This window comes from Mobula birostris, chromosome 9 (genome assembly GCF_030028105.1).
Source record: "Mobula birostris isolate sMobBir1 chromosome 9, sMobBir1.hap1, whole genome shotgun sequence".
Classification (NCBI taxonomy): Eukaryota; Metazoa; Chordata; class Chondrichthyes; order Myliobatiformes; family Myliobatidae; genus Mobula; species Mobula birostris.
Window position 1 is genome coordinate 125187087 of NC_092378.1, and position 23822 is coordinate 125210908.

General features: G+C 39.4%; 1 protein-coding gene across 1 annotated transcript in view; it reads left to right on the forward strand.

The window, feature by feature from the left end:
* abat (4-aminobutyrate aminotransferase) overlaps positions 1–23822 on the forward strand; it is a 193663-nt gene that overhangs the window by 129690 nt on the left and 40151 nt on the right. The window contains exon 6 of the mRNA XM_072268745.1: positions 10285–10334. Within this exon, the coding sequence (XP_072124846.1) occupies positions 10285–10334 (50 nt within the window). The remainder of the gene's footprint in view (positions 1–10284; positions 10335–23822) is intronic.

Below are 23822 nucleotides of genomic sequence, written 5' to 3' on the forward strand. Positions count from 1 at the left end.
GCAGCTCCGAGTGAACACCAAAGGGGAGCACTGCCTCAGTGTCTTAAGTTATGTAGATGATTAGAATTAATCGTTTGTATAAATTGTACTGTATTTCAACAAATGACTATATACTGCAACAGGACTGAATACTGTAACAGGACTTTCAGTATTCTATTTTACCAATATCCAGCAGAGTCTTACGATCAGAATAAAATTGTTCAAGACAATCACTTGCACCATGCACCTTCTCAGCACAATGGTACAGAACAAGCCCAGGTGACGACACAACAACAGTACACAGTAAGACCAGCTCCATCGCTTTCAAGCAACTCAGTGATGGAATAGTCCTTCAGTACTTGATCATCTTAGTATCCAGCCGTGGCTTACCATCATAAAAAGGACATACAAGATGAACAAAGGCATCTTTGATTGGATCCGGAGTGGCTGCTGAATCCGAGCACTCCGCCATCTTACCAGTAACCTAGAAGAGGCTTAATTACAAAATATAAACTCTGAGGGGCCTAGACTAATTTTCTTAGGCAGAGGAGTCAATAATCAGTGGACATAGATTTAAGATAATAGAAGGATTAGAGAGAAGTTGAGGAAAATGTTTTCACCAGGAGGGTGATTGAGGTTTGAAGTTCACTGCCAGGTAGGATGCTAGAGACAGAAACATTCATTATAATAATACAGTACTTAGATGTTTCCTTGAAGAGCAGTGATCTGCAGAACTAAGGATGTGGTGCTGAAAGATAGGATTAGATTGGCAACTCTTTTTTCAGCACCACAGAAACAATAGGCTGATTGGCTTCCTGTATCATAAATTTTCAATGATTTTTTGAAATATCATGTGGTAAAATAGCATCTGACTTAGACACTTGTATTTCTTCCGCCAAGTGTGAAAGAAATCTGGTTGTTCAAATTGCCAGAGCATTTGTAAGCATTCCCACAAGCCAACATATTTTCAGCCGTGTGGGCTGCTAACGTATTACATAATTAAATGCTCAGGTGGCTAATCTCTGTTGGTATCTCTGTAGTTCAGAGAGTTCTGGTCCATTGATTAAACTGGAGTTTATCATGAGGACTGGATCTGCCATACAGTTTCACTGCTGGGTTCATTTGTATTCTTGAGATATTTATCAATGGTGACAGGAAACTAATGGAGGTCTGTGCAGTGCAATAGCAGCTAGAATTCAAGTAACCTGGTGAGGAATGAAAGGATCAATATCAAAAGAATATTAAATAGTCCATGTGATTCTGCTTAAGGGCAGCCAGTGATGTTTATTTGATTTATTTTCTGCATTTTAAGAATTGTAAAATATCAGAAAATTTTGGATATAATAACTACGTTATTAACACTGTTACACTGCCATTAACTAGCACACTAATTTTGAGAAAATTATTTACTAAATATTTAATATACGTACATATCCTGTCCCATCACAAATGAATTTTGTTCCCCATCACCCAGAGCATTTAAACATATGCATTTAAGCATATTTTTTGCTCAGTCTGTACCAAGTTGAAAATAGTTGGCCGTTCCAGTATTAAACAGCGGCCGAAGAAAAGAATCAGTAGACTACCTTTTCCAAGAAGAATACTGACTTGGAAAATGGACAGGAGGATAGTCAATATCGCTGAAACCATACCCGAGCACAAAGGGGCACAACTGGTAATAATAGTTAAGCAACTGAAAGCCAATTTGTTAATTATGCACAGGGAAAGCCTTAAGACAGCTAAAGGTTAATAAAGTAATACTTTTAGAGTTTTAAGGTAACAGTAGTTATTAACCAATAATTACCTGATTTTACTTGACATTTTGCTAGATATAAAATTGAAATAGAGGATCATATTGCTTTGATAAGTGATATCAGAGAAATATTGTCTCTGTGTTTTTGTTTACGGAAGCATGGTAAAAATAAATTTTTGCAAAATATACATGATAAATCCTCCTGAAATTCCAGTAGTCTTCAGATTTATGCCTCTTAATTATGATACTGCTTGACCAGAGTTTATTTGTTCATTATCTACCACCATAAATCTGTTCAGTTCAAATGTTTTATGGCATTTAGGGGAAAGATTAAAGCCAATGTTTTTGGCTCTTCCAGTTGATTCTGTTCCTCATCGTGTCACTGCCGGCGGCTGTTAGGTACTGCTTGCAACCTTAAGAGCTTGTTCAACCGTGAGTTTTCCATGAGTCTTTCAGACTTTAAATACTCTCTTTCACTAAGATTGCATATTTATGCTTCTCCAGTATTGCCTGTCTCAGTATTGTACAAAGCATTATAAAAGTCATTGCAACCTTTTCCATTCCTACAATAACCCCCATTCATTCTCCCTCTTACTCTCAATCCTTGCACACGTTCTCACTATCATCAACTTCCCCACTATTTCTCTCCACTAAACCCCATTCTTGAAACTTGTGAAAGCAGAGCTTTCATTGTCTACATCCTCCTGTCTGGAATTCCCTTTCATTTTCACCTTTCCTCCCACAGTACTGTGCAAAATCTTCATTATATACCTGTATATATAGCCAGGGTGCCAAAGACTTTTGCTGTATTCGTCAACGTGGAGCGGAGAGTGAGTTTGTAAATATGGCGGGAGCAAAGGATGTCAGGAGTGGCAAGGCTGGAGCACTGTGAAGAGATGTGGGACAGGAGGCAGAGAAGGAGTGCCAAGGGTAGGTAGTGGCGTGGGTGCAGACACAACAAGCCTTGAGGCACCAGGCAAGGTCGTGTGATTCCGAATCATTGGTTTATTGATTATTACAGAATGTCTCACTGGTGCTTCTCACTCCCACCCCACCATCTTCCCCTTTTACCAACCAGGATTCCTCCCTTCCCACTCTCAGTCCAGAATAGAGACCCATAACAGAATCAGACGTGTCATCACTCACATATGTCAAGAAATTCATTTTGTTTTTTTTGTGTGACGGCAGTACAAAAAAAGCAGTATATCTTATCTCCTATAAGATATAGGAGCAGAATTAGGCCATTTGGCCCATCGAGTCTGCTCTGCCATTTCATCATGGCTGATCCAATTTTCCTCTCAGCCCCAAAATCCTGCCTTCTCCCTTTATCCCTTCATACTCTGACAAATCAAAGATCTATCAACTTGTCCCTTAAATATACATAATGACTTGGTCTCCACAGCTGCCTGTGGCAAAGAATTCTACAGATTCACCACTCTCTGGGTAAAGAAATAACTCCTCACCACCATTCTAAAAGGACGCCCCTCTGTTCTGAGACTGTACTGTCTGCTCTTAGACTCTGCCACCATAGGAATCATCCTCTCCACATCCACACTATCAAGGCCTTTCACTATTTGATGGGTTTCAATATGGTCACCCTTCATTCTTCTGATTCCAGCAAATACAGCCTCAGAGCCATCAAACACTTTTCATATGACAAGCCATTCAATCCTGGCATCATTTTCGTGAACCTCCTTTGAAACCTCTTCAATTTCAGTACATCCTTTCCAAGGTAAGGGGCCTAAAACTGCTCATAATACTCCAAGTGAGGCTTCAGCAGTACTTTATAACATCTCAACATTACATCCTTGCTTTTATATTCTAGTCCTCTTGAAATGAATGCTGACATTGCATTTGCCTTCCTCACCACAGACTTAACCTGCAAATTAACCTTTAGTCATAGTCATACTTTATTGATCCCAAGGGAAATTGGTTTTCTTTACAGTTGCACCATAAATAATGTAAAGTAAGAAAACCATAAATAGTTAAATAGTAATATATAAATTATGCCAGGAAATAAGTCCAGGACCAGCCTATTAGCTCAGGGTGTCTGACCCTCCAAGGGAGGAATTGTAAAGTTTGATGGCCACAGGCAGGAATGACTTCCTATGACACTCTGTATTGCATCTCGGTGGAATGAGTCTCTGGCTGAATATACTCCTGTGCCCAACCAGTACATTATGTAGTGGATGGGAGACATTGTCCAAGATGGCATGCAACCTGGACAGCATCCTCTTTTCAGACACCACCATCAGAGAGTCCAGTTCCATCCCCACAACATCACTGGCCTTACAAATGGGTTTGTTGATTCGGTTGGTGTCTGCTACCCTCAGCCTGCTGTCCCAGCACACAACAGCAAACATGATCGCACTGGCCACCACAGACTCGTAGAACATCCTCAGCATCGTCCAACAGATGTTAAAGGACCTCAGTCTCCTCTGGAAATAGAGACGGCTCTGACCCTTCTTGTAGACAGACTCAGTGTTATTTGACCAGTCCAGTTTATTGCCAATTCGTATCCCCAGGTAGTTGTAATCCTCCATCATGTCCACACTGGCCCCCTGGATGGAAACAGGGATCACCGGTACCTTAGCTCTCCTCAGGTCTACCACTCTGCACAAAGACTCCCTTTGCACATCAGTTTTTTTGTATCTTATCTCCAGTTAGAAAATAGTCAACCCTTTCATTCCTTCTACCAAAGTGCATGACCATACACTTCCCAACACTGTATTCCATCTGCCATTTCTTTGCCCATTCTCCCAATCTGTCTAAGTCCTACAGTACTACTTCCTCTACTTCCTCAAAATTACCTGCCACTCCACCAGACTTCATAGCATCCGCAAACTTTGCAACAAAGCCATCAGTTCTATCATCCAAATAGTTGACCTATAAAGTAAAAAGAAAAGGTCCCAACACAGATCCCTGTGGAACACCACCAGTTACCAGCAGCCAGCCGGAAAAGGCTCCCTTTATTCCTACGCTTTGCCTCCTGCCAGTCAGACACTGCTTTACACATAAAATTACTACACTACTCTTAACCATCAGATTTCATGAACCCATAAACTCTACCCCACTACTTCGCTCCAATTTTACACATAAAATTACTACAGTACTGTGCAAAAGTATTAGGCGCCCTAGCTATATACATGTGCCTAAGTCTTTTACACAGTACTTGAGCTTTTATTTCTAATCATTCTCTACTTGTGCAGAATTGTTCCCCGCAGAAGCTTCCATTTTACTAACATGAGTTGAAGCCTTTTCTATTTAGTCCTGTGCCACGTTTATTAAAAACTGTCAAACTATCATGTACCATGAAAAGAATTACTGGATGTTTATAATTAAATCAATAAATTGATGGTGCAGAAAGAGAGCAAAGGAGCAGGGTAGTGTTTATGGGTTCATGAAGTCTGATGGCAGAGAAGAAGAAGATGTTTCTAAAATGTTGAGTGCATGCATTCAGGTTCCTGCACTTTCTCGCTGGTAGTAGTAATGTGAAGATAGTGAGGGTGTTTAATGATGGGTGTCACCTCCCTGAGGCACCATGTTTTGACCATGTCCTTGATGGTGGGGAGGATAGTGCCCACGAAGGGGCTGGTTGAGTTCACAACCTTCTGCAGCTTATCTTGACCCTGTGCTTTGATAATTAGTTGATAACCTGTCAAAACCTTATTCAAATCTTATTCATTTTCTTGATGTGGATGCCTCAGAATAGTGTGACTGAGTGCCTGTCTGGCTGCATTTGATTTGATTTAGATAGGTATCTAACTCAAAGCTGATGCTAGGTTTAACAAATATCCCAATGTGCTTTAGTGGGAAGGGAAAAGAGGCTCCAATGGAATATAAAATATGAAAATCTCCTTAGAGGAGTTCTCTTTGGGATACTTTAAAAGCTAGCAGAGTGAAATTGGGTTCTGGAGAGTGGAGTGGAGATAGTTCAGTCTCATTCACCAGTGATGCAGAGGAGAGGCTGACACCTGATGGATGAAGAGAAAAAACAGAAACTTAGTACATGCTATTATGATGGTATTGGGTTTGTTGACCACAAAGTTCTAAATTCAAACAAAGACCTTAAGCCCTTGCAGATATAAATAACCACAAGTACGCTCACTAAAGGGAGATCATACAGTAACCACCCAATCTTCAAAGACTAGTTTACTTCCCAGTTTATTCTCCATGGTAAGTTTAGTTGCCAATACCCACTATTTAAGTGGTGGGTCCCCCTCTTCGTACCAAGGAAAGTAGTTAAAAACACAGTTCTTTTCAGCTAGCTAAGTAGTTAAAAACACAATTCATTTATTTTCAGCAATACACGTTTAAATCCAACCATCACTCTTAAAGCACATTAAAAACTCACAGAGGATTTCTGTCTTAAGCATTTCCGAATCACAAACTAGTTCTAAAACACAAACCATTTCCTAAACATAAAGCACAAAGCATTTCTAAGATGCAAGAACAAAGGATTTCCAAAACACAGGTACAATTCCTATAAATTAAAAAGACATACCACAATGCAGACAAACAAGTTGTCTATCACAAAAACTGAAGCTAGGGGAATGGATTCTAGTTCAGCTTGTGTTTCTTTCATGTTTCTTCCTGATGTTCCTTTCACCATTCCTAATAAGCCTAAAATATTCTCTATATTTATACCCTTTTTCTCCCACTTGGATGTCCACACACAAATGATACTTCCTCACATATCTTTTTAACACAAATGGTCTAAAAGCCTCTTTAGAGACAGAGACCTCAGCCTAATGTTCACAGTTAATGCTGTAAATGCTTCCTTGAATACATAAACCTTTTAATTTTAAACACATCAGTAACTGATATGCTAAGTGATATTATCCCTCTGTTCTGCATATTTCCTTGAACTAAGTGACCTAAGAGTCAGCTTGCCTATTTGAAACAACCCAAATTAAACAACCCATTGTCTTACACTGACCTCTTGAACAGTACTAAACCAGGTATAGTAAGCTAGCATCTACGTTTCACAGACAGAGCATCTGCAGAATACAGAGCTTGTTTGCAAAGCTATTCCATAGATAATATTTCTTTCAACTTCAAGCTGATTACTGTTTTCAATTTACATTTTAAGAACTGAAGTATAATTCATTTACAACCAGAAGTTAAAGAAGCTGTTAGTTGGAGATTTACTTGTATCTATTTTTGATATTACAAGTGGCAGCTGCTTGTGTTAAGAAAGCAAGCATTGCAAACATGAGATCTCCCACCCAGGACAACGAATATCCATCACACTATAAAGAAAACAATTTTAAGGGAGTCATAAATGGAATAGTAGTGCCACACTACATGGGTCTATTAATAATGTTTGTAGATTGTTCCTGAATTGCAGTATATATCACTGCAACAAAATAAAATGTTATCTCTTTTACCTCTGTATCAGCAAATTTAGTTGTGCATCTGCTAGATGTTTCAAAGAGGAATAGATAACATAGTCTTCCCCAACATATGAATATCTGAAATTATGTACGGCCCCTATATCCAAACAAGTGTTTAAATGACCAGCGATATGGATTTATTGGCTGCTGTGGGGCTGCAGGCAGCTTCTGTCTTGTGGAATCGCAGTTCATGGAGACATATCCAACTTGCAAACAGTTTGTGTTGCAAGTAGTTCACAGTAATGGATCTCTGCCACAAGCTATGGATAACTTATACTTATTTTTTTCAGTTTGTGGAAAATACTTTGTATCTTTATTCATAGTTTTCACCTGTAGTAAACTGATCATTGTTCTCTATTCTATCCACTGATACCGATGGGCACTTCAGATGATCAAAAATGGTTTCCTTTCATCCTCAGATGCCTATTTTGGTTGGATATAAAAAGATATAAGGGCATAGAATAGAAAAAAATGAGCACTTGGATAGCCTTTTGCGGTAGTTAAATGCATGATTAGTCTGCAAATGGTACACCAACTTTGTCTTGCCTGTTCTGAGTAATGATTTCTATGAGTTATCAGTATAAATAATAATAGTTCCAGGCTGCATGAATCTGTAAAGGGTTCAGTATCATAACTTGAAAACTTCATTTGATGGTACATTTATTTCATAATGACGGGGCTTATTATAATTGGAATAGAAGTTGTACAGGAAATGATTCTAAAGCATGAAATCTGAAGACAGCCTGAACATGGCAGAGAAGATGCTCCAAGATTTTTGGAGAAAGAGGTAAAAATTAGGGAAAATCTAACGTCATGGGCCAAGAGACTGACTTAATGCTCAAAGGGTGGATAGAGTAGGCAGCAATGAAGATCTGTTACTCTTTGACATTATAATCTGCTACTCTGCATGCCTCCATTTGGCATGAACTGTATCTTTAATATGAAATGATTTGAGGCCGTTATGTGCATTTGCATGAATTGAATGCCAAACAGTACTGATTGTGCCCAAACATCTACTAATGACAAAACCAATTTTGCAGCTTAAGTTTACCAATAGCATCAGTTACAATTTTTTCTCTCTGAATTTTCAAAATGATTGTCTTCACGAGAACAAATACAGTAATCAATGTCTTTTATGTACACATTTGCACAAGCACAGTCATGCTCAAGATGCCACAGCTGAACTCGTCTTCCAGCTTGACCTTTCAGAAAAGAGCTGCAAGTAATTTGTTTTTTAAAAAAAGTTCTGGGTGTAATTTTCAATGTAAATTAGTAATGTTGGATGTAAATTAGCTAGTAAATGATAAGTTTGAGTTCTGAGTCCATGTCTTCAATGCTTTATGGAATCATTAAGCATGTGGGAGGGAAGAAACTGTGAAGAAAATCTTGCATCTTTATTTGTTGTGTCATTAGCTGAAGGCCTCCTGCCAAAATAGTAAGGAAGTGTATTAACAGTAAACAGCAGGTTGCTGAAATCTACCAATTCAGCTGCTGGTGATTGACAGGAATTAGTTGAATGGATTTGTTCCTTCCGCTAAAAGTCTTATAAGATATCTTGGCAGACGGTATTAGCGAAAAAATGTGTTTTATCCTTACAAAAGTAACGGTAAATACAGTATATTCCTCAGGATTTCCAGTGACACTTTTAGAAACTAATCCAAGGGATTTAGTAAAAGCGTATGATCACTGCATGAATGTTTTTACTGATAGCAAACTGTACTGCATCTCGGTATGCTGATAGCTTTTCATAAATGTTTAATCTGAAGCAACTCAGTTTTAAAAAAGTTACTCTACTTACATATGCTGGCTTTATTTGAAAATTGATTGACCATTTCTGAAAACTTATATAAAAAAAAGAGTTGTCAGCATATCTATAAAATCAGCCAGAAATTTATTCCCAGTCAGCTGTGCTAAATGCACTTCAGATACTTATGTCTATCAAATGCTAAATACTGGCCACAGGGATGTAGGAATCAACATCCAGAAAGTACACGGCCTGAAGAACAGTCCAAGGTGAAAAGGATCATAATTTTCAAGTGCCGCCTACTTCCTGGAATTCAAAATCAAAGCTGAGTTGATTGTCGTAAGCCCTACTACATGTAGGCACAGGTGCAATGAAAAGCTGCATCACAGCCACACAGCGTTAGATACACAACATTCACAAGAAAAAACATAAATTATACATCAATTATACAAAACTGTGTAAGAAGGAATACAATTAGAACAAAAACATTAAAGGCCATAGTATTACAAGGTGGTCATGGTGTTGCTTTCCTGAGGTCATGATTAGGGTTGTGCAGGTTGGTTCAAGAACTGTATGACTGAGGGGGAATAGTTATTCTTGAATCTGGTAGTGTGCGACGTCAGGCTTCTGTACTTTCTGCCTGATGGTAGCTGTGAGAAGATGGCGTGATCCGGATTGAGGGGAGATTTGCTGATAGATGTTGCCTCCTTGAAGATACAACTGATGTAGCATACTTTTGAATGAGCATAAGATGAATGGTAGAAGACTGTAGACCACCAGGAAAATATTGGAATAGTGGGGACTCAAAGTGACCAAGGATTGGATGGATAAATGAGATAGGCAGTATATTAGTCGTCTTTGATATGAAGATTTACCCTACAAGAAAATGAATGTCGATAGTATATGATGACGTTAAAAAAAAACTTTGATAATAAATAATAAACCTTGAACTTTGATGATTTAGAGCTGGTATTCCCAGTGCAAACAGAATTTGGAATGGAAACCAGTTACTACCCTTTTGTTACCCATTTGGTTGCTGTCTTGTTGCAACTTCTCTGATAAAATGTGTTTAAGACCTTAAAACGTTGACGATTGCAAACACATTACGGGATCAACTTAGGCAGTGGTTACTTACAGATCTATACATGAATTGTTCCTTAAATGAAAATATCCTGAATTTGAATTTATTTTAATCTGAGTTCCGATTAGGATCTATCAACAATTACACAAATTTACAAATTTGCCACTGTTCATTCTTACTGTTTAAATAGTTTACTTTTTATCATGTAAATGAAAATGGATTTGATTTTAATGTGTAAGCTGCAACTTCTGAATTCAAAATGTTGACTGAAATAAACTAAAAACCAAAGATTCAAGATATGTTGGTAATGTGTTCATTTTTAATGTTTTAGGTTACAACCATCCTGCACTAATCAAAGTGCTACAGAATCCTGATAATGTGGTATGTACTTGTTTCTTTCACTGCCCCATTTACACTATTGCCCCCTTGAGGATGTACTGTATCAACTCCAACTGAGAGACTGGGCAGCCAGTGTCTCTGTTAGTACAGCCAATAACTAATAAATACCATGTTTAGAATATTCACAGGTAAATTTTCTCAGATATGTTTGGTTGGCTTTTCCTTAATGCTTCTCATGAGTGCACATGAGAGATTTGAAAACACTTTGGAATTAAAATGCATTAAGAGAACTATCATCCCTCAATGGTGTAGTAATTCATTTTCCAGTATTGACCAATTATTTTAATTTTCCAAAAATTAATATTTTTTACTTTTATCAGTTTGAAAGAGTAATAAGTATTTTTCTTTGTGTATTTGGAGTAAGGACATAAAGTGTTCTGAGTACATTTGTGAAAATACAGTTCAAAATTATTCAGATATTTTTAAAAATGTCAGAATTATTCCCTTTTACCAAACGATAGGTTCTATTCTGGGTATGAAATGATGCTTAAATTATGCGCACACATGTGAAGGTGATTGTATTGGACTTGTAACCCAAAAATTATGCATTCAGTTTCCAGTAAGCCAAGTTGTGAAACGGAAATGAAAATGTTGGAAGAAATCAGTCAGTCAAGCAGTAGAAGGACAAACTAGTTAATGTTAAGTCAGCAACCACTCTGAAGATGCTGCTTGTCTAGCTGAGTTCTTTCTGGTTCTGATTCCAGCATCTGCCGCTTTGTTTTTTTCCCCCTTTATGAAATTGAACTGAGGAAGTCAGGGTTAGCAACAAAAAGATGAGAGATTCCATCCTGTTATTACAGTGGCCAATTGGCTCACTATTGTCCCTCGAATGAGATATGACCAGATCATTGTGATTGTGACCTACATGGAGCTCTAGTCCAAACAATAGTATTAATCCATATTAAGGGATGGTTTTAACTCTAAGTTGAACGTGAAATCACATAGGTTGCTTACCCAACAGAAAATGTTACCCTTTTATGCTTGGCAAGGAGTGAAAAAAAAACCTTTTCATTAATTTTTTAAATACAAAAACTTAATTTGTTGCCACAGTTACAAAGGGCAAGGAACAAGGAAGGTGGGGGAGTCAGTAGTGACCCAACTATGTGCTTATAAGGAAAGCATAGAACTCCTCTCAGATTTTTTTATCCTTTTTCCAAGAATGAAACGCCATAGAACAATCCTAGAAGTAGAGACTCCCCCAGCACTGTGTGGTCTGACATTTTTTGGTAAATGGCAGAAGTTAAAATGGGTCTATAATATTCCTCAACACCTGTTTTGTATAAAAATTGGGCTCACCTCTGAAATGGCATTGCAAACCATTCTGTTATAAAATAATTGCTACCATGACCACAGCACATGAAGTTATCTCATCATTATAAGACAACAAAGGATAGTATTCAAACTCTTAACTTGATCCAGTAATAAAAAGAACTTTTGCCTTGGGTGATTTCTCATTCTTTAAATGGAGCATGAAATTATTGTCACCAGAGTATCACTGAATTGTCCAACTTTTAGACTATATATGCTATGCTCCATGTAACAATATTTCAACCTTAATGTCACCAGTGCTAAAAGGCAATTGATACAGCGTCTTGGATATGGTTTTTATGCATGTTGTGTCACTTTTAACTTTAAATTGATTTATTATTGTCTCATGTATTGAGGTACAGTGGAAAAGATTTGTTTTGCATGCCATCATGGAGATAATTTCTTCATGTTAGTACTTTGAGGTAGTACAAGGGAACAGCAAAAACAGAATGCAGAATAAGGAGTTATAATTTCAGAGGAAGTGCAAGGCCATAACAAAGTAGATGACATTTATGCTGGCTATCTGATGCAGTGAGAAATGTAGATAGAATCCAAGGAGGGGAGGCTGGTTTTCATGATGTACTGATATGCTTTCACAATTCTGAAGTTTTTTTGTTGCCAAACCAAGCTGTGATGCATTCAGATAGAATGCTTTCTATGGTGCATCTGTAAAAATTATCTCCCATGTACAATGACGGAGAGTGCCTCAATAATGCAGAATGTAGTGGTACAAATTATTTTTGTACAACTTTGCTGCTGCTCATTATGAGCAACAAAGCGATTAGTGCGACGTTTTACAGTGTGCCTGCTATAAGATTGTAAGGAGTTTGTATGTTCTCCCCGTGACTACGTGGGTTTACTCCGAATATGGTGGCTTACTCCCACATTGCAAAGAAATACAGGTTAAGATTAGTAAATTGTGGGCGTGCTATGTTGGTGCTGGAAGTGTGGTGATACTTGCGGGCCAACACATCCCCAACGCATTTCATTGTATGTTTTGATGTTGCGATGTACACATGACAAATAAAGATGATCTTTATCTTTTTAAAATCTATTGTATTACAAAGTACATGATGACAATATTTATAAATGGAAATTAATAAATTTGAGGAGTAGCACTATTTAGCAAATGAATTTTAATACAGAGGTGATCTTAAACTTGTATCAAAACAAGCTGCAGAATCCATAAATACTCCATGGATTTATGTTCCCCAAGTAATTAAAAGATTCTGCAGAACCTGCAAACAGATTGATGGGAATGACTTCACAACTAAGAGGGTATTCTTATCAGTAAAGACTGAACAAATGGGGTCTCATTTATCTGTGAATATGAAAGTTGATTGGTAATCTCTTAAAGTTCCTTAAAACTATAGAGCTGTTGTAAAGCTAAACAAGAAGGTAATGCAAGAGAGGTTTTTGTTAATCCAATAAGGAATACAAGAGAAATGTTCTTGCATAGATAATGCTGTGCACCTTCCTTCCACTTAGTAGTGGAAAAGTACAGATGCAGTTAAGGGAAAACAAGTTAAAGATGTGGAAGAAAGAACTAATAGTTTAAGATATGATAGATTAAAAGACACTTGTGTAGAGTATAAATTGCTGTAAATTCTGTGAAATTATATGGATTATTTAGGAGGGAGACGTTCATATTTATAAGGAACTTTGTAAAGTAACTGGGACAAAAGCTACTTCCACTGGTTAGTTAGTAACTGAATATATTTGTTTAGTTCTTTTAAAATTGTTACGTTTTTAATAAGCTGTGCTGGAGTCATCATCCAAAATTAGGCAGAGAATCACATTAGGAGTTATGGCAAAAAGCGTGAAGAGTGAAAGGTTTAAAGAACCATGTTTAAGAGCAGAGAGAAGTTTAGGTAAATGATTGCAGACCTTGAGAGAGAAATAGCTGAAGGCATGGTCACCAGTGAGGGAGTGATTACAATTGGGGATGTCCCATGGCGAAAGTCTGTTGAATATGAGTGTTGGAGAGAAGAGGTTTACAGGACTAAGTAGTAAGTGAGATATTGTTTGGGTATATATGATTTTGTAAAATGGGAGACCAGTGTAATGAATGAATAGGACTTGGTTTAAGATCAAAGTTCAAAGTAAATTTATTTATCAAAGTACATCTACGACACCATATACAACCCTGACATTCATTTTTTTTTTGTGGGCAATCACAGTACACTTCCAATCACAGTAACTTCTAAGAAAGTAGAGGCACTGCCATACTTTCTTCATAATAGTACTTTCATGCTGGACCCAGAATAGATCCGCGGAAATGATAACACCGAGGAATTTAAAGTTGCTGACCCTCCTCACCTGCAATTCCCCCGATGAGGACTAGCCCATGGATCAGCAATTTCCTCCTCCTGCAGTTAATAATCATCTCCTTGGTCGTGCTGACATTAACTGTGAGGTTGTTGTTGTGGCACCACTCAGCCAGATTTTCAATCTCACTCTTATATGGTAATTCGTCACCACCCTTGATTTGGCAAACGACAATGGAATTTAGCAAACTTAAGTATGGCATTAGACTATGGCTTAGCCTCAATGTCATAAGTATAAAGCGAGCAGAGGAGACTAAGCACACAGCCTTGTGGAGCAAATGCGCTGAGGAAGATTGTGAAGGAGATGTTGCCGATCTAAACTGAGTCCGGTCTAGAAGTGAGGGAATTGAGGATTTAGTTGCACAAGGAAGTTTTGAGGCCTAGGATTTGAAGCTTATTGATTAATTTTGAGGGGATGATAGAATTGAATACTGAGCTGTAGTCAATGAAGAGCATCCTGATGTATGTGTCTTCACTGTCCAATGTTCCAGGATTGAGTGAAGTGGCAATGAAATGGCATCTGCTGTTGACTTGTTGTGATGGTAGAACATAACTGTTATTAAGTTAGAATAAAGCCAGCAGAATTTTGATTAAGCTCACTTTTAAGGATGGAGAATGGTGGAAGATCAACAAGAAGTAACTGATATAATGAGAAAAATAGAGGGAGAAAAGTCCAAACACGAGGAATTCTGCAGATGCTGGAAATTCAAACAACACACATCAAAGTTGCTGGTGAATGCAGCAGGCAAGGCAGCATCTATAGGAAGAGGCACAGTTGACGTTTTGGGCTGAGACCCTTCGTCAGGACTAACTGGAAGAAGTGCTAGTAAGGGATTTGAAAGTGGGAGGGGGAGAAAGAGATCCAAAATGATAGGAGAAGACAGGAAGGGGAAGGATGGAGCCAAGAGCTGGACAGGTGATTGGCAAAAGGGATATGAGAGGATCATGGGACAGGAGGCCCAGGGAGAAAGAAAAGGGGGGGGGGAACCCGGAGGATGGGCAAGGGGTATAGTGAGAAGGACAGAGGGAGAAAAAGGAGAGAGAAAAAGAATGTGTGTATATGAATAAATAAGGATGGGGTACGAGGGGGAGGTGGGGCATTAGCGGAAGTTTGAAGGGAGAAAGGTGTTTTTTTTTCTTACACAATAGTCACATCAGAAGCAGTGGTGAGAGCAAAGTTCATCTTTGTCTTTAAATTTCAAAGTAAATTTATTATCAAGGTACATGTATGTCACCATGTACAACACAGTGATTCATTTTCTTGTGGGCATACACAGTAAATACAAGAACCACAATAGGATTGATGAAAGACTGTACCCAACAGGACGGACAGCAACTACTGTGCAAAACATAACAACAAGCTGTGCAAATACAAAAAGAAAACAAAATAAAGAAATAAAACAGTAAATAAATTAGCAATAAATATCAAGAACAGGAGATGAGGAGTCCTTGAAAGTGAGTCCTCAGGTTCTGGGAACAGTTCAGTGATGGGGCAAGTGAAGATGGGTGAAGTTATCCTTTCTGGTTTAAGAACCTGATGGTTGAGGGGTAATAACTGTTTCTGAACTTGGTGCTGTGGGTCCTGAGACCACCTTGTTGTGTTCATGTGGATTGATAAAGAGCTATTTATTCTACTTCCAAATCACAGTCCTTGGTCTAAGGCCACGTAGGCTTTATCACATTAAGTGTTCATCCAGGGACTTACCAAAATATGATGATCATTTCTGCTCTCTATCAGCAATTAATTCCTGACTAAATTAAGAACTTCATGGGTCATCCAAGATTCCCTTACTTTACCAACGTTGTTCATACTCTTTACTGGATTATGCTAATCCGGAACACTGATCAATTGGTCTTTAAAAAGCTCCCACATGTCAGATATGAATTTATAAAACAGCAGCTGCTTCCAATCAACACCCCTTTGCTCCCGACTTATCCTGTTGTAATTTGCCATCCCCAGTTTAATACTTTAATGTGAGATCTGTTTTTATCCTTACAACTGCCTTAAAATATATTCCCAAAATGTTCACCCACTATCAGATGTGTCACTTGGTCTGGCTCATTTCCAAAAACCAGGTCCAGTACTTTTTTTCAGCTAGCTGAACTCCCACATTCTGTTTCAATCCTTCTTGTATACACTGAAGAAATCATATCCCATCTAAGCTTCTTGTATTAAGGAAGTTCCATTCAATACTGGGGAAATTAAATTCCCCCATATGATGACCATGTTGTTTCTTCCCCTCTTCATAATCTGTCGACATATCTGTTCCTCTTTATGGCTATTGGAGAGATTGTAGTATAATCCCACCCACTGTAATTACAGCTTTCTTATTTTGGTGCTCCACCCAAATTGCCTCTGTGAATGAGCTCTGCAATGTGCCCTTTCAAGTACTATGGTAACGTTGTTCCTTATCAGTCGTGCAGCCCCTCCACCTCTTCTACTCTCCTTGGTATCACATCTAAAACAGTGAAACCTAGGAACATTAAGCTCCCTTGCACAACTAAGTCTCTGGAAAGGCAACAACATTGTAATAGAATGTACTAGTCCATGGAATGTACTAAGTTCAACCTCATTACCCATAATACTCAGCAATGAAGTAAACACATTTCAGCCCATCAATCCCACCATGGTTGTTAATCTTCCCCTTGCTCTCCTTCCTGTCAGTGTTCCTTGTCATACCATCTTTCTTGGCCACAACCCTATCATCTGTTGACCTGCTAGAATGGTTCCTATCCCCCTACCTCTCTTGAGTAGCACTAGCAAAACTCCCACTGAGGATATTGGTTCTTCTCAGTTCAAATGCAAACCATATTGTTTACATGTCCCACCTGCCCTGTAAGAGAGCCCAATGATCCTTAAATCTGAAACCTTCTCTCCTGTACCAGCTCATTAGCCATGTATAGAACTGCACTATGTATCTATTTCTCACTTCACTAGCACATGGGACAATAATATGATCCTGGAGGTCCTGCTCTTTGAATTTAACTGGCTCCTTAAAATCCCTCTGCAGGACCTCGTTCCTGCTCCTGCCTACAGTATGTCACTGGTGCCTATATGGACCATAACTCGGGCTACTCACCTTGCCCCCTCTCCCCTGTTCTGTATCCACTCTGAGACATCATTTACCTTGGCACCTGTGAGGCAACATATCATCCTGGAGTTGCAAATGTGGCTACAGGAATGCCTATCTGTACCCCTTACTATTGAGTTTTTTTACTCAGAAGGTGGGAGAGTATGGAATGGGCTGCCACCAGAAGTGGTGGATGAGGGTTTGATTTCAACATTTCAAAGAAATTTGGATAAGAATATGAATGGGAGGAGTATGGAGGGCTATGGTCTGGGTGCAGGTCAATGTGACTAGGCAAATTAATAGTTCAGCATGGAGTAGATGGGCTGAAAGGTCTGCTTCTGTGCTGCAGTGTTTTATAACTCTATTTCAACCCAGAAAATTTAATCAGAACCCAATTGAGAACTTTTACTCTTAGTCTATTTTTATTGTTAATGGTATTGAATCTGAATTATCACTGTTGGAAAGCTCATTCAGAGATCTAATACTAGTAAGCTGGAGCAATGACTTCCTGCATTGTTGCAGAACTCCACTTTCTCATTCAGTAGACTGTTAAAAACAAACCTTGCCATATAGTGAGATTGTGAAGAAAATAGTATAGTGTATCAATTGAGTGAAAGAAAAAACATAATTTTCTGATTCATTGGAAAAACTATGTATGGTTCAAAGCCTGTTGGCCAGAACTTGGTAGAAATTAAGTATCATACAGGAGAAGAAGTATTTTACATCAAGGAATTTCTCTTTTGAAAGACTCAGATGTTTGAGAGAGCTGCACAGTTCTGGGATTACAATGTACTGAAGATGCTGCAATAAGTAAAAGCAGGGAGGGTGACATTTTGGAACCAAGGGGGGAACCTTGAGAAGAATTTTGAAAGTGACCACTATAATCTTGATTAAAAGAAGCATAAATTGTCGTAACGATGAGAGAAGTTGGTGATTAAATGGAAAAGAGAAATCACTTATTGGATAGCAAACTCTGAAAGGCACTCTAAGAAACTCCTTAGAAATAAACCAATTACAAATGACAGAACACGGAGATAAAATGTTGTAGACAATTGCAGCAACTAAGAATGGCACCAAGGAGAATGAGAAAGAAACCATGCCACTGGTTTCAAATCTGGTTATGCAATGGGAATGGAGAACAATCGTGGACAAGAAAAAGCAACACTGGACAAAAATGATTAACGAGAAACTATTTTACTCACATGCCGTTGTAAAATACCACAGGTAAATAACAATCTTTCATGAAGTTAAAATTATAAGTTATTGTATATAGAAATACCTTTTATCTCAGAAATGCTTACTCTCCTGCTTATTATTTTAAAGTAAATCAATTTTGATTAAAGAGGGAAATACTTGAATATTTAATATTAAAACCATATACATTTTTTTCTGTTTACAGATATATGAAGGTACAGCTTTGGGGTGACCATGGCTTGAAGAATCCTCCGTAGAGTCAGTTTCTAGTTTTATGGAATCACCAGCTACAGAGGGACCCACAACTCTCCTCCAGCCCAATGCAGCTCCACAGCCTCTGCAGACTGACCTTCAGAGGACAGAAGGGAGTTGTAATAGCATCATTCTGAAGCAACAAGAAGGAGGGTTGCTGGTTTCTCACTAGCACAGTGAACAGGTTAACTAGAGAGGCTTCCTACTCTGCAAATGGCACCCCACCAAAATGCAAAATGCCATGTAACATTGTCTCATCATTGACTGTACACTGTCATGGATATTTTGAAATGGTCTAAGGAAACAGATAAGTATCCATCACCAATGTGATGAACAGTGGTACATAGTGCATCTTTCAACAATGGTTCTTTTGCCCCAGGTTCTATCTGGTTGGCACAGACCAATACTGACTAAGGATAACCTTATAACAAGTGTGCAAGTTTTCCATGATGCAGCACAAAAATACAAAACCTTTGCCTTCTGGATCTTGGCTGTGTTCTGTTATGAGCATCTTTGTGACTCGGTATCTCTGCAACAAATGAAGCTTTGTTGCATCCAAATTAAAACTCAGCATGGAAGAGTTATCCACAAGAAAAATAAATTGTTAGAATTGTCTATGAAAAAATAAATTATTATGTTATCATATATTGTTATTTTTTAATTCTGCAAACACGACATAATTTAGAATTAGACTGAATTAGAGTTACAGGGAGCTTGGCAAGTAACTGGACATACTATGTTAGTGACTTGCATGGGTTTGATTTTACGTGGTTCAACTGACAATAACAGGATGGAATTGGCATCACATTTGTGTCAATCACGTCATGGGGTGAACCCAATGAATCCATTTAGGAAGTATCCTATTATTGGGCATCCAACGTAACTGCTTGTTTCATGCAATTGATTAATAAATTTTTGCAGTTGCAATTTTTGCCTTTAATGGCATTTTCACTTACCATTTATTGGTTGAATAACATCTGACTATGTGCTTTGCAATTTCTCTATATGTTCATATTTTACATATTTCCTTACAATATAGAAAGAGACCTTTTGGCCCATTGATTCTATGCCATCTCGCAAAGCAATCACATTCTGCCACTTCCAATTGAATTATTCACTCTCATGTTCCCAATAACTCTTCTGTTTTTGTCCCATTCATCTGCTCCAGAGGTAATACAGCAGCCAATTCACCTGCCAACCAACAGACTTTGAGGTGTGGGAGGAAACTGTTATTTCTGACATATGTACATTTTCCAATGTATATTCCAGAAATTTATATAAATTCTTCAGGTACTCATTTGACTGCAACAATAACATATAATTCTACATCAGCATTTAACTAAGAACATTTTTTCAATGTATTTACAAGAAGTCATTCATTCATTCATTTTGTGCCATGTCTTATGACATAGGCGATCATGGTCCTATGACCATGATTGTTCTTGGAAAGTTTTTCTTCAGAAGTGGCTTGCCATTGCTTTCTTCTGGGCAGTGTCTTTACAAGATGGGTGACCCCAGCTATTATCAATACTCTTCAGAGATTATCTACCTGGCATTAGTGGTCATGAAATGAACCAGCTGCTCATACGACCATCCACCACCTGCTCCCATGGCTTTACGAGACCCTGATCAGGGAAGGGGCTAAGTGGCTGCTACATCTTGCTCAAGGTGACCTGCAGGCTAGCGGAGGGAAAGAGCACCTTGTACCTCCTTTGGTAGAGATGTATCTCTACCCTATTTACAAGAATGTGTGGCTAAAGATCAGTGCTGGATTAAAGAAGAATAATGAGTAAAATTGAGTTTGTAGTAACATTTTGAAAAAGGTTAGCTAGGATTTTAAGGTGAAAATAACAGGAAAAAAATTATCAGCCTTCACCATAATGGAGTAAGTTGAACATCACAACGTGTGTATTCAAAAACAGAGTGAAGTGCCTAAATCAGGAGTTATTGTCTAAGTCATCCTGCTGCTTATAAAGCTTCATGTGCCAATGTTTCACCAAGAAATACAGCAGTCAAATTCATGAAAAATTAGTTGGCAAATTCTACACTGGCAGGTTTGAAAGAAAAGAAAGTGGTTGTGGTTGTTGGAGACCAGTCTATCAATCCTAGGACAATTATTCGTCAGGCAAAATCCTCAGCCTAGCTTCAGCAGGCTGAATGTAATTCAGAAATGAATATGTTCATTGGAGATGGAGTATTGTCTTGGTCTCACTCCATTTTGAAAGTCATCAGATTATATAGAAGGACTTGCAAAATGCAGTGACACTAAGATAATAGTCAGGCTTCGTTTGATATGTGGCAAGTGACAAGCATTAGTCTGTGATCTTCTACACTAAGTAAGAATCTAACTACTAGTCCGTGAGCCAGTAGGGTTGGTCGGTACCATCTGAGGGGAATAATGCTCATAGTGATATTTGGCAAGGTATACATCTCTAGACTTAGAAAATATGTGATAGCATTGCACCAGTGGTAGCTTTATGTGTCTGCCAGTCTATACATGCCATTTGCAACACACATACATCTTGGGAGTGAACATTTTTTTGGACAGTTACAGGCCAGTAGATCCAGGACGGCATCGGGTGCTGGCTGGCCTTCCGTCCAGTGCACCACCAACTGTTCAGCTTCCTCTTCTCTCTCCATCTTCCATCCTTTGCCAACAAGGCTTGGCACTTGTGGGTCCTTCTCCAAACATCTTCTCCATATACCATCCTGGTAGTTGGCTCGCTGTGCGTGTTTTGTTAAGCAGTCCTTGCATGGTGGGAGTTGATGACTTTCGATTTCACCTTTTTTGGCACAGAAAAGGTGATACCTGATCTCATTGACCTTGGTGGTCGATGCTTTTGGGGCATACAGGAGACATGTAAATGCCTCCAGTTTGTTGCATCAGTTCTGGGGAGAGGTCCCATTCCTGACCCAACTCTAAGAATATGTCCTGTGTTTCCCTGTTGCTGGTCAGTAGTTTTAGTGCACTTGTCTTCCCTTTGCCTGCAAAAGCACTTACAGCGTCACATCCTGTATATGCGTGCAACCCAATGAGAGCCCTACAAACCTGTATACCAACAGTGGCAGCAACCTTCCTGATGTCTACAAGCCTTGTACGGGTTCTAGTGCCACACCTCTGGGACAATGGGGCCTCAATCTTGTCACAAAATGCTAAAGACATGATAAAGACATCTGTGTCTTCTGAGCAGATCACTACAGATTGGTATCCCACTCTTGTGGCATGGGCAGCATGGAGAAGTAGGTGGGCATCTGCTTCTTCTTGTTGACACTGAAGAGCTGACACCTCACTGTCTTGAGATGTGATTCTGTAACATTTGTCATTCACAGTTGCATACAGAATCTTCTCCTGTAGCTTTGCTCTGTACTTTGCCTTCCTCCATTCATGGACGATGAAGCCAATGAGACTATTTTTGTCACTGACTTTGGTCAGGAAGCTCCTCCACTGCCTCACCATCTGTGTGCCTGTGATACCTTGTAATTCATGACCAGTCTCTTCACCCCGTAGAGAACTTTCACTATTCTTGATAGAGTTCTCCTTGTATGTGTCGAACACAACATCCATTCTGCTACTCTGACTGGCTTCCCTCAGAGCCATACCCAGAATTGTTGTGGCAACATCTCTGAAAGTAACTTGATCAACTTTCACTCTTTGGACCAAGTTCATTCCATCAACCACTGTAGCAGAGTTTCCTGGGAGTTGCTCTTCTACTGCTACATTTTTCTGCAAGGTGGAGGCTAAAGTAGCTTTATTTGTCTTTCTCAGCAATCCTTCTGGTGTGGATAGGTCCCAGGGCACTGGTCCAATGGGATGAGAAAGGATATCCTCCATACGTAGACTGCACCCTTGTGCCATCATTATGATGCGTCCAAACAAAGACCTGTCTGCTTTCAAGATGATCGCCCTCCCATATGATTTCACTTCTCTGTTCTTACACATATCACTGAATGTATTCAGCTTGTTGGTTTTCATTGGGTCATGGAATTTCTTTGCTGGTTGGTCTTCCTCTAGTCTCTCATCCTTGAAGGTTGCATAGCATTGCTCACCAATCTCATATGCCTTCATCAGGTCGAAGGCAATGTCCTTGGGGGCTGCCTTTGCCGTAGAGATGCTAATGAGGTCTCGCTCCTCTGCAAATGGGTTGACCCATTCATGTATGAGGCTAACCACTGCTGAAACTGCTTCCTCGCCTTTCTGGATTCGTGGCCGCTGTAGCTCCACATGACAAAGCTCTGATTTGTTGCCTTGCACCATCTCCCTGAACTGTCCCAGGAATGCACTGTGGTGCTCAGCTGTTATGTAGTAACGCTTGATAGCTCCAGCATTCAGGCTGAACCGTGATGTGCCTCCAGGAGTTTGTGTGTCTTTGTTCACTGTGGCTTCAATAGCCTGGTCCACAGGGATCTGCCCAAAGGGGTTGTTACTTGACAACTGCACTGAGAATTGGCCTGTCTTGAAGACCTCACACACAGAAGGATTCTTCTCTGGGAGGTTCATCATCTGAGCAAAGTTAGGGGACAGGTACCTGGCATAATTCATCTTATCACAGGCAAAGCACCATGGGATCACAGAAAGCTAGCACCACTGCAATGCTATCACATATTTTCTAGCACTAGGAGTGTATACTTGCCAAAAATCACTATAAGAATGATTCTCCCCAGATGGTACCGGTGGCCCAAATTTGGGGTCCTGGCTCGCGGACTATACCCCATATTGATGCTGGACTGTATTACTGTCACCAGATCCCACGCCATCCATATCATTGTTCAAAAACACAATCGAACCAGTGGGTACTTTTGAGTGAGTACTTGCCTCCTGAGACTTCGACTACCTATAAGTCACATCAGAACATAGATGATTCGAAGAAGGAGTCTGAGAGTCTGAGTGGGAGTGCCGAGAAAGACATTTTTGAAATTTTCGTTATTTTTTTTCTCCAGCGGCGTTCTGAGAGGCGGGACTGCGCAGGCGTGTGACGTCGGGCAGTGCAGCGCGGCAGATTTAAAAGGAACAGAGCCTCATAGAGCGGGCAGCGTAGTTTGCGGGCTGCGGAGTGAGCCGGGAGCAGAGTGAAGACTTAAGGGCTTCGGCTCAATGGGCTTAGGCGGAAACAGGCGAGGAAGGTTTGGCATTCATTTTCTGTTGTTATTTGAGGAGAGGGGCAGTATGAGTGTGAGGGCAGTTTGCTGTTCTCGGTGTCGGATGTGGGAGGCCCTGGAGTCTCCAAGCCTCCCGGACGTCTACATCTGCGCCAAGTGCATCAAGATGCAGCTCCTAAGGGACCGCGTTATGGAACTGGAGCTGCAGCTCGATGACCTTC